Source organism: Antedon bifida, chromosome 2 (assembly GCF_963402885.1).
Source record: "Antedon bifida chromosome 2, ecAntBifi1.1, whole genome shotgun sequence".
Lineage (NCBI taxonomy): Eukaryota > Metazoa > Echinodermata > Crinoidea > Comatulida > Antedonidae > Antedon > Antedon bifida.
Genome location: NC_136227.1, coordinates 12,337,979 through 12,355,918, shown reverse-complemented (window position 1 = coordinate 12,355,918; position 17,940 = coordinate 12,337,979). Strand labels below are relative to the sequence as shown.

The window sequence follows — 17,940 nt, the reverse complement described above, 5'->3', positions numbered from 1 at the left end:
ATACAATGGTCTACTAATCACGGCATTATACAATAGTCATATTAATTATTATTATTTCTAAGTTTTAATCTATATTGTTGACTTCCTTCCATCTCTAAATCTTTTCGCATCAGTTGTTGTCAGCAATTGTCTCATTTACATGTCAACTCCTGAACCCTAACCTATAGAAATAGAGGGCACTTGCATAGTTTAAGACCGCATTTACAGTCAGAGATAAATTAGTTAAATATGTAAGTTGTTTTATTTTTTTAAATAACCCCTTGTGGTAGTGTCTTGGTTTATGAAAAAATATATGATTTTCCTTTCATAGGGCCATCAAATGTAGATCCACCGAATGTAGATCCACCGAATGTAGATCCACCGAATGTAGATCCACCAAATGCAGATTCACCAAATGTAGATCCACCAAATGCAGATTCACCAAATGTAGATCCACCAAATGCAGATTCACCGAATGTAGATCCACCAAATGTAGATACACCGAATGTAAATCCACCAAATGTAGATTCACCGAATGTAAATCCACCAAATGCAGATTCACCGAATGTAAATCCACCAAATGTAGATTCACCGAATGTAGATCCACCAAATGTAGATTCACCGAATGTAGATCCACCAAATGTAGATTCACCGAATGTAGATCCACCAAATGTAGATTCACCGAATGTAGATCCACCGGTTGCTGCCCTGGTTACAAGGCCATTTCTATCAGGTTAGTTGATTGCTAAATGTTGCTTAGTTCTAAGCATTTCTATATAGGATTGCAATAAAGAGGACAATGACAGAAAATGAAGAAAACAATCTTAGTTAATTTTTTATGTAAGGTTACCGTTCAATTGTTTTTAACGTTGAATGAAGTATACAGAAAAATCCACGAACTTTTTTCGCCACCACAATCCCAAGTTGAAAAAACAAAATTTTGGGTAAACAATAGACGGCGTTCTATAATAATTTAAAATTATATAGAGGGCGCTATATAAGCTAACATTAAGTTATAATCTCGAGTGTACATGACATCAGGGATATCCAATACCAAATTTACTAGGTCTAGGCCTATCTGCAGGTTTATGGTGTTCAGTAATAAACAATGGGTAATGTCTAGACACCTTTCCAGTGTGCTATAGCCTAGCCACCTAGGCCTACAATAATTTTGTTAATAAAGTAGACTTTTTCTCAACTAGTGTTTCACCGACATTTGCATGTAAAAAATCTTTTTAAAGTAAAGTCCTTTTCACCTCGTGGGTGGACACCGTCCGACTCTCTATTGACACATTATTCATTGTTGCATGTGACATATCAATACAACAAAACAAAGCAGTGCCAGGAGTGTTTAATTGTGAAATAACATGTTTTTTTGTGAAAATATTGTCTAATTTCAGTTACTTTAGTTGAAAATTCTCTAGGCTAGATCTAGCTAGCTCTAGGCCTAAATCGTCCAGATTTTCGGGGGGAAATAACCAATTTTCGGGTAGGCAGGGATCTGCATTAAAAATCGGGGAAAATCGGAAAAACCCGCAAATTTCGGGGAACTTGGGACCTCTGCAAGTGGCACATGATCAAGAAATTTGCTTATACTGGACTGGATATTGTTGATAGGTGGAGATAGAGCACTGAGAATCAGATGAATTAATTGTGTGTTGCTTGTATAATAGGTCAGAGTATAGCATAAAATTAAACTCTGGGCAAACAAACAAAAGCCAGCATTTGCTAAAGGTTTTCTCAATAATTACCAGTACCCTAATTTTATAAATGTTTTGTTAAAGCTCAGGTACAGGCATGAATTTTAAACATAATATCTGGTTAATTGTACATAAATCAAATATTTGTAGCAGAAATCAAGACGAAAAAACATGAATTTCCCTTAATATGGTAAAATACAAAATTTGGCAAAATTCTGCCATAAAAACCAGGAAGACTTTTTTCAGTAGTTAGGTAGTTTAACCTAATGTAGTAACATGTCTGGTGACTCCCTAGAAGGTGAAAAAAAGATGGTGGATATACGGTGGATAATTTTTGCTATAGCATGAAAATAAGAAAATCTGAAGTTGAATAAAAATAAAAGAAATGTAAAATTCAACTTATATTACCTATATTTAGTGATCTGATAACATTTTTTACCACACCGTTTATTTTCATAGCTTTTTAAAATGCCTCTCTATTTACAAAATTTGTGTACAAAGGAATAGAGATTTTACTGTGTAATTTGAACTATGCCCCCACTGATAAGAAAGTGCTTATTTTCAACAAACTTGTGTAACACAAATAAAATCCCAAAAATTATGAAACAAAGGGGAACTATAGATCAATAATTATTGGATGGTATGATCAATAGAAATTTGTTGCCAGCACCTGGCCTTTAAGATAATAACGTGAGAATTTAATTATCCACATTGTATATTTTTTTTAATGGTTATCTAGTTAGTAAATCACTGATTTATTAGTAAAATTTTTTCTATGGTGTAATGATTGTCTACCATGTGTCTTCTATGCATCATTTATGATGTGGATTTTAAACTTGAATTTCTTTTGGCAAATTACAATAGTATGGTCACAAAGATTATAAGTTGAATGGGAAGAATGTTTTAATGATTTAGAAGATTCCTGTTTTGTTGACCTTCAAACTTTTTATTTTTTAAAAATATATTCATTATTCAAAATGTTGGTACTGAAATTTTTTCAAATCTGCTATCTCGGCCTTTTATTGTGTCCACAAAAAAAAACGACTCAGTGACATATATTACACTGTTGATTTTTTTTAGGTGAACTATCTGACGATAACTATCGGGAACTGCTCAGCAAAGTGTCATCGTGGTTCAAGGAATCAGAGAAAGTCAATCTATTGAAAGTTATACTTTGCAAGTGTGAACATATTTCTGTTGTAGAAATAGAAAGAAGCAATGATCCATTTGAGCTGTTTAAGTTACTTGAAGGTCCTGGAATCATTAGCCAATCAAATATCAATGTTCTCATTGAAATCATAGCAATAGGAGGAATGGAGGGTGTGTACGAAAGAATCAAGCACTTGATACCAACCTTTGCTGGATTTGAGAAATTAATCATCTCTGAACGCTGGAATGATGTACGAAAGGTCATCAGATTTGGTCTTAAGATAAGTAACGCCGATAAAGTAAAAATTGGACAGTTGCGTGGCCTGAAGGTTAAGGAATCGGATGATGTTTGGATTCTAATATTTGAGTTAGTAATGAAAGATACATTCACTAAAAAGAGCACAGAATTCGTTCGACTACTTAAGGACAATGACATGGATAGCCTTGCTACATTATTGGAATAGATAGAATACAAGATAACAATACATAACATGTGACAACATAACACTGAATTAACATTCTACTACTTAAAGACAATGACATGGATAGCCTTGCTACATTATTGGAATAGATAGAATACAAGATAACAATACATAACATGTGACAACATAACACTGAATTAACATTCTACTACTTAAGGACAATGACATGGATAGCCCTGCTATATTATTGAAATAGATAAAATTTAAATGTGACAACATAACTATTAGAATCAGAATTAGCACTCTATATCATAAGTAATTTAAAGACAACCTGATTTAAAATTGAATAACAGTTGTTTGGATTTTTGTTAAATAAACTAATTACAACCAATCAAAATCTGAATTTGATTAAGTTTTATTAAATACAGTCAGCTCATCCAAAACCATACCTTTATGTCCCATTTTTTACCATTATTCAGAATACCAGACATATTAGCTCAGCCCAAGGCTGTCCTGTTTTGGAGAGTTGACTGTATTATTAAATTATTTATCGGTTATTGTAATAATGTTTCAAACACAAGACAAATATTTAATCTTGGAAAAATTCATACAGTAGTGATTCAGATTTAAATGCTCTTGATGGACGATACAGCTTCTCTGTCCTTAAGCCCGGCGCACACTAGAGCTTTCAGCTGAGCCAACTGGCACGAGTAACACTTGCCTCACAGTGTGAGCCGGGGATTTCGTGAGGAATCGGCCACGCGTGCCGCTGAGGAAAATATCTATCGTGTTTAATATTTTTGCGTCGTGTGCGCCGAACGTGAGCTTCCTGCTCACTAAAAAATTCCACTGCGCATGACATGTTCTGATTTATTATGATATTTCAGCGCGTGCCGTATAGCGTAGTAAGTAATTATCCAATCAGAAAATCGCGTTTAGTGTGCGTCCGATAGAACGCGATCATAGTTTGCGGAAAATTTTTTAGTGAGCCAAGTGTTACTCGTGCCAGTTGGCTCAGCCGAAAGCTCTAGTGTGCGCCGGGCTTAAAGGAGTATACAGACAGCTGAAGTTTGAAGATGAAATGTAGCTTACATTTATATTTCACCATTGGTGCAATTGATATAACAATGAACTGTAATAATACAAACAATAATGAAACTATTGGGGAATACTTTACATACCTGTCCTAATACAGCTTGTGAGCTTTGATGAAACTATTAGGGAATACTTTACATACCTGTCATAATACAGCTTATGAGCTTTGATGAAACTATTGGGGAATACTTTACATACCTGTCATAATACAGCTTATGAGCTTTGATGAAACTATTAGGGAATACTTTACATACCTGTCCTAATACAGCTTGTGAGCTTTGATGAAACTATTGGGGAATACTTTACATACCTGTCCTAATACAGCTTATGAGCTTTGATGAAACTATTGGGGAATACTTTACATACCTGTCCTAATACAGCTTGTGAGCTTTGATGAAACTATTGGGGAATACTTTACATACCTGTCCTAATACAGCTTATGAGCTTTGATGAAACTATTAGGGAATACTTTACATACCTGTCCTAATACAGCTTGTGAGCTTTGATGAAACTATTGGGGAATACTTTACATACCTGTCCTAATACAGCTTGTGAGCTTTGATGAAACTATTAGGGAATACTTTACATACCTGTCCTAATACAGCTTATGAGCTCATTTGTTGGCAATGAATTTTGACATGTCATATATTAATATACAGCCCTAGTTCTCTTAATATTCCAGGATGAAAATACTAAGCAGCATCCATGAATGTATGTTACATTTTTCTCATCAAAGTTTCTGTCTGATTATAAATGAATATCATGACAAAAAGTATAACTGTCACAAGTCTTAACCTTTTTTTGCAAACCATATCTCTATGTTGTTAAGCCTCCTTATCTACCCACTTGACTCATTAATGTACAATAGATAGCATGTGATAGCAATAATTGTTTCAATGTAGTTTATTTCAGGTGCTTTTTAGTTGTTGCTTGTCTTTTTTTCCAATTTATATTTGTGTATGTTTTTTTTACAATCAATCATTGTGAGTTTATTTTAATTACTTCCATATTATTGTAAGTGTTAAGCTTTGTACATTATATTATATACGTTTATGAAATAAAATGTGAATAAGATGATTTATTTTTGTATATAGAAAATGGTGAAAATGAACACATTTAATATTGTGTGTTTGTATGATGTGGGATTTTTAGGTGGAAGTGTGTTAACAGATAACAATAGTGATAACAGCAATAATAATGCACAGTTACAATACTGATAACAATGTAGTCACTCATATAAACAAATAAAATATATAAGTATAATTATATAATTTACTTATATAATATATGTATTATATGTTCACCTAAAGAGTGTGAGTGCTGGCTGTGTACAGGTACAATCTAATATAATAGTTTTTGTAAATGTTTTTTTTTTCTGTAGGTAGGTTATGCAAACATTATGAATTATTCATCATGTGTAGTGCATCAGCTATGTTTGTTAATAATGGATTGCTATGTTTCAAAGAAATCATCAGAAAATCACTATATTAATTTATTTTGTGCATTATGAGAAATGCAGTTTATGGTTCAGCAATTGATGCAAACTAGGGGATTTAATGTATTACCAGTCTGTGGTACAAGGGTTGTTGTTTTTGTAATTATGGAATGTCCATTAGGGGCAACAACAAAAATTACATTCAAGAATTCGAAATAACAAATTAACAATTTGAAATAAATAACGAATTATTAATTTATTTCAATTATAAATTCAACCTGCTCCTTCTGTCATCCTCATTTATTCTCGGAAATACAAAAGAATGCATAGCCGAAGAACGGTAGTCGATTATTTATTATTTTTGTTTTAAATGATACACAATAATATCTTATCACGCGACTAATAACACGCCTTCTGTATTCTTTTAACAGGGACATATTTTTGTGTGGCAAGTAAACTTTTTGTGTGGCAAGTAAACTTGGTATATTGGTCATGTGACAAAAGCTTATCTTCCATACGATTAAATAACACGCCTTCTGTATTCTTTTAACATGGACATATTCGTTGACATGGACCAAAATATTAGTTGACTGGCCCAGTAGTTAAGCTTACTCCATGGGTTAAGGCAGGGGCGCCGTTAATCGACACAGCTTCCAGACATTCCTCGACCATTTTTCTGGTCAATCTTTAGCCTATTTCAGAAATAAAAGGTAATTGTTGCAATACCGGAGTTTGTTTGTATTAAAAATTATTTAAACAAATTATAAATCCCAGCAGGATTCGAACCATGTAGGTAAAGCTAATACCTAAAGAAAACAAAAATTACCTTTCAACATGCTCCCTCTTTGACAATATTTTGCCAAATACTTCATTTGTTTGTTATTTGGCAAAATGACATTTTGCCAAGTATCTATATATTAATGCTACTAATTTTGTCACGTAATTTTACGTATCTCCTCCGAAACCGCTGAATGGTACGTGCTTACATTTGGCACACTGATGTTTCTTGATGGGCCGCGCACACGATAGGCTTTGTCACTTTCCTAAATTTTAAGGATAAACACTAAAAAAAATAACAATAATTTGATGTCTCAACGACCATGTTTCGTCACTGTATAAACTACGCAACCTATGTTGGATCTACAAATACCAGTGTTTAGTCTCGACAGCCGGCCAATCGTATTGACTGATGACGTCGTTAAAGTTTTAATTAGTTACACCAGAGCTGAGCCGAAAATGGTTCTTACTAAAATCTCAATAATCTCGAATCAACTGATGGTCGCCGACGTTGACATTTCGAACAGAATACTTCCGACTCTTTTTGTTGATATTTTGCCAGAACAGACAATAAACCATTGGACAAACCAACCTCGATTATACAAAACGGTAAACACCTTTTTCTGTTCAACAGTCAGTATGTTTACAGATGTAAACAATTCACTCGTAAATCCTTTTCTTTACGACGTACTAGACGGAGTACCACCACGCATCATTTGGCGGTATTGCTCCAACCAAATTGAACAGGTTCGTACAATTTTATTTTATTAGAACCGATTGTGACACATGGAAACAAAACTGTTGAAAGAACTCTTCATTTTACTACTGTACCGTTGCGGAATGTGCATCGATGAACAGCCGGACTTGTTAATTGGATCCGTGTACGTTGACGGTGTATGGCAGTTTTCTATCATATCACGACGCATGCATCAGAGAAAACGAAAAACACGCGTGCATTGAATCATTGAAGACGGTACTCATATTGTGACGTGTTGTGATGAATGCGATCGATGGGCCGGTATGATTTATTTTTGCAAAGGTTAGATCAACGTTTTGGTATAATAAGTGGTTCGGTTACATCGTGGTGGTACTAGGCCTAAAGTACATGCCTTACAGATCGTAGTACCAAAGTACTTAATAACCATTTTTCTACCACAAGGTTCAATTTGTTGGACCGTTGGGTTTTATCTTATATACATCTTCTATCGGTGATATCGGTGATATCATTCGTAATCATAACGTCCTTTTTCATGAATATGCCGATGATATACAGTTGTATATAGAATTCGACCTTCCTGTCCGCCTTGCTTGGTGCCCGCGCCCGTGCCCGCGAAGTTGATCTCAATCGATTACAGCAATTGCAGAAACAAGGCTACTTTGCGTGTGGACGGGATCAGCCTTCGGATGGTTTATATTGAAATATCTCCATTGGCTTCATATAAAAAAAAGAATTGTGTACAAAATTATTGTTTTTGTTTATAAATATATTTACTCTTTTTCCTTTATACCTTTTTTTTAACCGTGATCCGCTTTCATTTAATTACAGGTGTCGATTTATCTCCTCTAATGATCCCACCCGACTTTTCGTTCCACGATCTAATCGGAAAGCTGGTAACTTAACAATACTTTTTCTGTCACCTATCCGCGGATCTGGAACGCGCTTCCTGTCGATTTAAGAGGAGCGAATTCGGCAACTCAATTTAAACATCAAAAACTTTTCTTTAATTAATAATAGGCCTACTAGTATTGTTAGGCGCTCTGTTCATTGTAGGGCGCCATATACGAACTTATAGAATAGAATATAAAAAATTGTGTACAAAATTATTGTTTTTGTTTATAAATATATTTACTCTGTTTCCTTTATACTTTTTTTTTAACCGTGATCCGCTTTCATTTAATTACAGGTGTCGACTTATCTCCTCTAATGATCTCACCCGACTTTTCGTATCACGATCTAATCGGAAAGCTGGTGACAATACTTTTTCTGTCATCTCTCCGCGGATCTGGAACGCGTTATTGTTAGGCGCTCTGTTCATTGTAGGGCGCCATCATATACGAACTTATAGAATAGAATATAAAATATTCTTTAGAAACGTGTAAATCTGATATCAATGATCAGTGGCCTGTTACAACCGCTAATGTCGAAAACGCCAGCTAATGTCGAAACAACCGTTAATGTAGAACAATCCACCGCTAATGTAGTAAAACCTCCAGCTAATGTAGAAACACCAACAGCTTATGTAGTAAATAAAAATCAACACCAGCTAATGTAGAAACAGTCAACAGCTTATAGTAACGAAAATTGCCTCCCAGCTTATGTAGTTACAATCGCCAGCTAATGTAGAAAATGTTATGTATTTTACAAAAATGTCTAAATCATGTGCAAATTCATCGATCTTTACTTAGCTATCAGTCTTTCCACCTCTCGTAAGCAAAACGACCACACATCGTAAGCAACCATCTCTGTTAAGGGACCGCTTCACATAATCGACCACCCCTCGTAAGGGATCACCTCCCCTCATAAGGGACCGCTTCTCATAATCAACCATGGTCGTTCAATAGAGGCGGTCACTTTCAAAAGGTCATTGTAATGGGGGAGATCGTCGATTATGAGAAGCGGTCGTTTAATAGAGAGAAAGAGGTCGTGGTCCCTTAAAAGAGGTGGTCATTTACGAGAGGTTTGGTCGTTAATAGAGGTGGTCGCACGAGAGGTGGTCGATTATGAGAAGCGGTCCCTTAAACAGAGATGGTTGCTTACGATTTTTGGTCGTTTTAGAAAGTTTGTTGCATAAGCGAGGTGGAAAGACTGATAGTTAAGTAAAGATCGATGCATTTGCACATGATTTAGACATTTTTGTAAAATATATAACATTTTTTACATTAGCTGGCGATAGTAACTACATAAGCTGGGAGGCAATTTTCGTTACTACATAAGCTGTTGGCCGTTTCTACATTAGCTGGTGTTGATTTTTATTTACTACATAAGCTGTTGGTGTTTCTACATTAGCTGGAGGTTTTACTACATTAGCGGTGGATTGTTCTACATTAACGGTTGTTTCGACATTAGCTGGCGTTTTCTACATTAGCGGTTGTAACATGGCCTCTTGTACCTGACAATGATGGATGCAGCCTGTTAGGGTTAGGACGGTGCGTTCCCGCTCTGTTTGGTTATCCAGAAATAATTCCCGTATCGGATGAGTGCTTTCAACGATGTAATGTAGTATGTCGGTAGAAATCTTGTCGTATGCAGATGTGTGCATCTCTTCTCTTATCGTATGTTTACAATGTTTTAATATTTCTGTAATAACAAACTATAAATCGTATTTTAATTTTTTAAATTATTTGTTTTCTTTATTTGATCTCTTACAAAGATGGTGACGATGTTAAATTGAAATTCATAAAGCACCTTGATTGATGCAAGCATGCAGAGGTATTAGAAATCGGTCATAATAATATTATTGACAATGGTGCGTGCAATACTTTTCTTGATAATGAAACAAACATTACATTAACATAGCTAAACTATGAACACATCGATGCTCTTTCTCGTTATGCCTGGGGAAGCGATATGGAAACGGTAGTAAAACAGTATTAGAACATTGCTCCCAAACAGGAATAATGTTGCGAAGATCTGAAAAGGAAAAGCAGAAAAGCATAGAATACTTTGAAGAGATTTGCAAAAGAGTTGTGTTGACCAGAGGCTATGATTTGCATAGAGCCAGGCACTCATCGTTTTACGAATATTTATTGTATGATAACACAATGGAACGTTGTTCCCAGAGCAGATTTACGGATTTTGAAAAGTATGGAGTTTCATCCAACGATAGCACATCCAGCAGATTTGTTGAGAAAACCGACATTGAAACTGAAAAGGACCACTTGGCAGTGCATCAAGAGCGTAGGCCTTAAGGTTGATTTTGGCGAATTTATCGAAAACGCAAACAGCGACGTCTTAACCATTATGTATCATAACGTACTGGGTGGTATTGAACATGAAATAAATAGAAAACACAGTTTCCTACCAAACACTCTGTTCGATGTCATAGAGAACATTTATGTTCCACAGGGACTCTTGTGTCTACCAACGTCTTAGGTCATAGCAGCCACACAGATGGCTATGCAAAAGGAATATAAATCTACCATGAACAAATTACATCCCCACTCGACACCAGAGCTCATGAGTCATACAAGAATATGCTACATTCACTCCATCGGACATTCTGAACGACATACACATTTCTGAAAGGTTCTGTCTAAAGAGCAAATATGAAGCTATAAAAAAACGGACGTAATGGAGACATTTGTAACATTTAGCATTAACATGCACAATCAACAATGTTAACTCTTTCATTTGCATTTATTGATTTTAATATAATCAATTTTCATTGTATATTCTCTGATATTAAATACTTCTCTTAACCGTGTCTTACGAATGCTAAAATAATTGCAAGATATGAAATTTAGTTTATGGCTCATGAGTAATTTAGCATGTAAAACGCGCCTGAACGTATTGTTACGATGATGGCGTTGGAATATTATGAGAAACTCTTGATAATATCATTGCAAAGGGTAGATATTATTTATTATTATATTAGTTATATTAATAGCTAATGTTTCATCGTTTGCTGTATAGATTTGCATAAAAGTACCAAATAAAACCAGTAGTAAACACAATTCCGTAGACCAGTTTATTCGTATATGTCTTATTAACATTATTAAGTCTCACCACTAATGATAATTAAAAACATAAATTAATGGAATTCTAGACTTGTAGTTAATGTCTTTATGTTTCGATGTTTTTGTCTAAAAACTACAAGTAGGCAGTATGGATATGTGCCAAAATATTTATCTTTTTACTAATATTAATTTCTGGAACCTAGACTATCAATGCGCCTGACTGGTGGCCGTGCCAATGGTAGCCGGATTCATTATTTTTGTTCCTATTAGGTTAAGGCAGAAATAACTATAGAGGCATGTGGTTATGAAGGGACTTGAATTGGCCAACTGTACCATCGACACGTAATCCAAGAACGAGAAAATGTGCAGCAGCATTTCGGTTGACAGTTCAAACAAATGGCAACGCTCGTCGTCATTTCGTTTCATTTTTCGCCACCGTTTCCTTCGTCCTCCTGCCATTCTTTGCTTGTTATTCGGCCGACTCTGACATTCGATAGAACGTGAAAATCCATTTATATGCCGGGATGGGGAACATAACCGACTTGATGAGTAGCCAGCGTTTTCCGTTTTTTTTTTTAAATTTGTACTTCAGCATTGTCTAAACATAGCTTGCGTGCTTTCCTCACATTATATAATAAACAAAATATAATAATAGTTTTTTATAATTTTTGTCATTAATGGCTTTCAACATCATCATAATGACAGAAGATGATTGTCGATAGTTTTTAACAGAAAAGAGTCTTTTTCAATGTACTAAGCAATGCGGGATGGTAAAGAGTTGGAACAGATTTTAAGAGTTTCGTCCCGACAATTTTAATCTTTTAATCTTAAAAGATCGTGTAATGAGTATCCAAGTACTGTACCAGTTTCGATTCATGAAGCCTAACGGATTTTCATGTTTGCCGAGAGTGATGGTAGACTGATATTGACGTTCAGAGACGTCACCACGTTGTAACTTTACAGACGACTTTACAGAGCACTTTACAAACAGGTGAAACGTATAATGATTGGATACACCAAGAAATTTGAAGTTAAGTCAACGCGTTTGCTAAACACCTGTCATCGTGCCAGGGAGTGATTTACGGCAACGAAATCTGTAAGCCGATGTTGTTTGGACAGTATGTAGCCGAACGTTCATCTATAAAATTGACCATAAAACGGCAAAAGATAATCGCTCGCGTAAACGACAAGCAAATATTTGCTTGCAAAATGCTACCAAACTGAGACGTTGAAGGCTGCCTGCTTTGGTGGAGAATTTGTGGACAGAAGATGCAACTGGAAAACTTGTCTACGCAATAGTAGTGTACCATAAAAATGTTTTCATTTGGAGACACAAAGAAAATACAACAAACAAGCGCGTGAGACATTATATGCTGTATACGAGCTATGTGTTCCTTTGTACGGATACTGCCTATGAACTGAAAATAGTGACGCTTCCCGACACCAATTTCTGTTCGGTTGAGGTTCACTGTTGTCATCTTCGAACTTATCGAATAGATTATACATTATACGGTGTTCTGAAAACCAGCTTCCGATGTACCAGAAATTGATCGTATTTTTGGAATAACACAAAGATATGTCAGACCGTGTATGTATTGAGTTTTTTTGAAAAATAGCTCGAGACTCGTGTTGAGGATACTTATGTATATAACCTCCATTATGTGTATTTACAAAAATAAAATAAAAACAAGTAAATTATGTACGTTGTCTTTTTATCGAACCACTGACGTCATCTACACACCGTGGTATCTGCCTTTAGACGCATCATCCAGAACCCATATACTGACGTCATCTACACACCGTGATATCTGACTTTAGACGCATCATCAAGAACTCATATACTGACGTCATCTACACACCGTGGTATCTGCGTTTAGACGCATCATCCAGAACCCATATACTGACGTCATCTACACAACGTGGTATCTGACTTTAGACGCATCATCCAGAACCCATATACTGACGTCATCTACACACCGTGGTATCTGCGTTTAGACGCATCATCCAGAACCCATATACTGACGTCATCTACACACCGTGGTATCTGACTTTAGACGCATCATCCAGAACCCATATACTGACGTCATCTACACAACGTGGTATCTGACTTTAGACGCATCATCCAGAACCCATATACTGACGTCATCTACACACCGTGGTATCTGACTTTAGACGCATCATCCAGAGTTTTTCGGATGTGGAGATAGATGCCATGTGTTGCGTCTGGACAGATGGAAGGGCTATTGTGCTAGCATGGTGATATCTGGAATAAGAAAGAATGACATTTATATAAAACATCTTTCTGAAATGAAGGTTTGGGGGTATGAGTTACAGGTTAATGCTAGTGTTGGACAATAATTACAAGATGAAGGTGTTAGCAAAATGAACAGGTACAATTACTTTGGCTGCATGCAGTGTTTGTTGAAGGCATGCTGAAGTAATTTCAATGTACTGGCACATGTCTTGAACTGTTTTGATGTTGCACATTAATTGACGTACTCACATTGGCTGGAGATGTTCATGGGTGAAAGTGTCCAATGCCGCATGACGCATGCAGCAGCATGACAATTAAGCCATTCGTGTACTGTAGATGGTGCAAGTGTTAGAAAGGGAATCTTGAGCGTTGAGTGTATGCCATTGATTGAACAACATCGTCGTTTAGTCTTATAGTGCATCTATCTGTCTGACGGCTTAGTTTTACCAACTATGAACTTTGAAATCCCCAGGTGTCCGAATCATGGCACTGTCGTAACCATGGGTTTTTGAGGCACATGAACATTGACAATGTCACGAGTTTCAAAACACATTCCTTTTCACTATATAATCGTTCGCATGGTCAAGTCCACGATTTGTAAATTTACACTTTTCGACTGTAAAATCTAAACAGTTACTCCAAAACGGTCAAATTTGGTATCAATTTCTTGAAGAGAAAATATCACATGTTCACTTACCAATCCATCATCTTCATGATCATTTTGAGCTTTGAACTTTGTTTGGGTGACATTACCAAGCATTCTAATGCTTCCGAAGACGTTGCTTCCGAAGACATGCCGAAGATGACGTTCTTTGTGACTTCATAGGCCTTTTAAATAAAATCATAAAATTCACTTTTTGGCTCAGATATATACTGTTTCGTATTCTAAGGCGTTCCAATCGATACAATGTCAAAATGTTGGCTACAACATACATTTCTGGGTCATTTTAGATATTTTACTATTGTAAGCCTTGTACACCGACTCCTGGCAACAACCAACTATCCGTTCCACCTTCATTATTCTGTTAATATCTGTTTTATTGGCATTCCCAACCAGCCAAACCAGACTCCACATACTTCTTCTTCGTTTGTGATCTTGTCGAACGGAATCAGTTGTATGGCTGTCACAAACGTTACGCGGTCGGTCAGCAAGAATGCACCAACGTGTTCCAACAACGAAATGGAGTGGTTCAGACGGTCTGATGGTGATGTTGAACGTCGTTGGAACGTCCATTGTTGTTTTTTCTCTCATTCGTTGTTTGGAGCCAATCGAATGGCAGATGTGACCGCCTGTCACCTAAAGCACCACTACGACAGCATTCTGTGTGATGGTGGTGGTGATTGGTGGTGGACATTTGTAAATCATTATGTAAAACGTTATGGAAAAAACGATCATCTTTATTTATTGATGATATTGAACATAATTCAATGCCATAAGTAATGTTTGTGTTGTTGTGTTCTTATATATTGTTATTACATAATCTTTTATTTATTTTTAATTGCTTTTGACTTATTGTCATTTTAAAGATTTTGTTTTGTTCATTATTCTTGAACACATTGTTTGACATGAGTGCTAACGATATAAAGGTGTGATTTCCAATCAAGATTATTATTATGCCAAGTTTAATCTCTCTGATGACGTTACCTACCGGTAAAAAAGTAGTATTAGATGCTTCCATGCAATAAATGCTATTTTGTTTAAGAGGCGTTTGGAAAAATCAAATTCCTATGCAAGGCTTTCTTTCCTTTTCATTTACCACACAGAATATGAACATTCTTACATGGCTCCTTTTTATTTACCTTTCTTCTGCATTTATCCCATTACAAAGCCATGAGCTTGTTAAACTTTTGAACTTTTGTATCATTCATTCTGTTATTTATTTGATTTAAAAATGTCCATATTTCAGATCCCAACAAGTAAACTTCTTTTCCATACAATACATTACACTTGTATACCACGTAACACACGTAATACACTGGCCTTACCATCCTGTACATCATGTATTGTGGTATTTCAATCCAAGAGGACCTGACATGGAACAGAAGGAATCTACTTGCTGAAGCCAAGAAGCACCCAAGCACAAAGAGCGTATGGTCAATCGATGGAAAGGTGATGGCGACAGTAGTCAGAAATGACAGGGAAGTAAAATTAACCATTCTTACATTGGCTGAACTAAACAATCTATAATTTCATTTCATTTCATTTCATTTCATCATTTTATTCATAAAAAAAAAACATAACAATTTTAGAACATGTTAAAGATAAAAATGCATAAAAGATGAAAAGGATCAACAACAAAAAGCTAAAAGCTTGTACAAGGTTGAAGACCTAAAAAAACTAAACAGCTAAAACTATAAAAGGATATATACAATATATTAATATATAAATATAAAATAACATTGACATCGGCAGAAATTAAGATTTGTACTTATTAATTAGATACAACTTATACAATTTTTTAAAAACATTTATGGATTTTGCATTTTTAAAAGTCATATCTAAGTTGTTCCAGACATGAGGACCCGAAACAGCAATACTATGACTTGTAGAAACTAGTCTTCGAAGAGGAGGTCGAAGTTTACATTTTCCTCTAGTATTGTACTTATGACCATTACCATCAGTAAAATTTTTAAGGTTTAAAAATCGTAAATCAGGATTATTCAATATTCGGAACATAAAAATGCCAATTTGGTAATTATGAATATGTCAATTTTTAATACATTATGTATGTGGAAGAGAGGACTTGTTGGTGCACGATAATCAGACCAAGTTATAGCTCGTATCGCTTTTTTCTGGAGTTTAACAAGTTTATCAGTATAAGAAGCATATGAATTAAACCAAATAATGTTACAATAGCTGATAAGAGGTTGCATAAGTGACTTATAGATTAAAAGGAGTGCACTTAAAGGAAGGTAGTGACGAATTTTGAAAAGTAAACTAACATATTTAGATATTTTTGAAGTAGTGAGATCAATATGAGTTTTAAAATTAACAAATTCGTCAACAAAGACTCCTAAAAACTTATAGTAATTTGTTTGGGATATAGATTTATCAGCAATTTTAATGGATATATTATTAACATTAATTTTACTTCTTTTAGTTCTAAAAATTATATATCTAGTCTTATCACAGTTAAGAGAAAGTTTATTACACCTAAGCCATTTATCAATTTTAATAAGTTCAGAATTAACAATATCAATAAGTGTATTCAAATTGGGGTTTGATAGGAACAGATTTGTATCGTCAGCGAATAAAGTCATGTTTAAAATATATATATATATATAATAAATAATAATGGTCCAAGAATACTTCCTTGGGGTATTCCATAATTATTAGTTGTGTGTTCAGAAGAAATTCCGTTAATGACTGTATATTGCCTTCTTCCATATATATAGTTTTTAAACCAAGATAGTGCAGACCCCCTAATACCATAGTATTCAAGTTTCCATAATAAAATCGAATGGTCAATCGTGTCGAAAGCCTTACTCAGGTCAATAATAAATATTCCAATAGCAGTATCTCCTCTATCTAAGGCAGCTTGTACTTTTTCAATAAGATTAAGTATAGCCATAAAGGTTGAACTGTTTTTAAGAAACCCATCTTGTTCTTTGTGGATGATTGCAAATTTATCTAAAAAGGAATACAAACGGTTATAAACAATACGCTCTAAGATTTTTGATAGAGCAGGTAAAATGGATATTGGACGATAATTATTAAACATGTTTTTATCACCAGACTTAAATAGAGGAAATATCCTTGCTATTTTGCTTAGCTCAGGTACAACACCACTTTCAAGTGATAAATTAAAGATGTATGATAAAGGTGACGCTACATATGGAATAATATATTTAAGTAATTTACTATTATTATGTTATTAAATCCAAAGATAGATATACGATGGTTATGCATGGAATTTTACAATACCATTTATAACTGTTTATAATTTAATTTTGAAAAGAAATGTATTATCATTAGGTATATTCACTAAGCACGATTTTGAAATTGAAACTAATGTGACCTCGATTATTATACCGTTAGCATCACCTTTCGATAATTTTTTGTTTCTTTTTAGTTTTTTTCTTTTCTTCATTCTTAACAAAACAAATGAATAACATAGAAAATGAAATTAATACCTTTAATGTCAAGCATTCAGTTCAAAATGCATATAACTTTGATCAAAACTTTATGAATTATCAAGATAAAGCCTTTTCCGCTTCACACGTTAATATTCGCTCCTTAAGTAAAAATTACGACAATCTCGATTTATTTTATGAAACCTGTATAATATAAAATAATTAAATATTAAAATATAAATTTAATATTATTGGTATTTCAGAGGTATGGAATATTTCCCAACCTGAGCTTTACCGGCTACAGAATTATAATTTAGAAGTTGTATGTCGAGAGTCGAGTCGAGCCTACATTCATTCTTCTTTAAATTATAAACTTGT

The 17,940-nt window shown here is 34.7% G+C and overlaps 1 protein-coding gene across 1 annotated transcript in view; it reads left to right on the top strand.

The window, feature by feature from the left end:
* LOC144835081 (uncharacterized) overlaps nt 1–17,940 on the top strand; it is a 125,716-nt gene that overhangs the window by 3,702 nt on the left and 104,074 nt on the right. Inside the window, exon 8 of the mRNA XM_078690112.1 lies at nt 311–712. Within this exon, the coding sequence (XP_078546238.1) occupies nt 311–712 (402 nt within the window). The remainder of the gene's footprint in view (nt 1–310; nt 713–17,940) is intronic.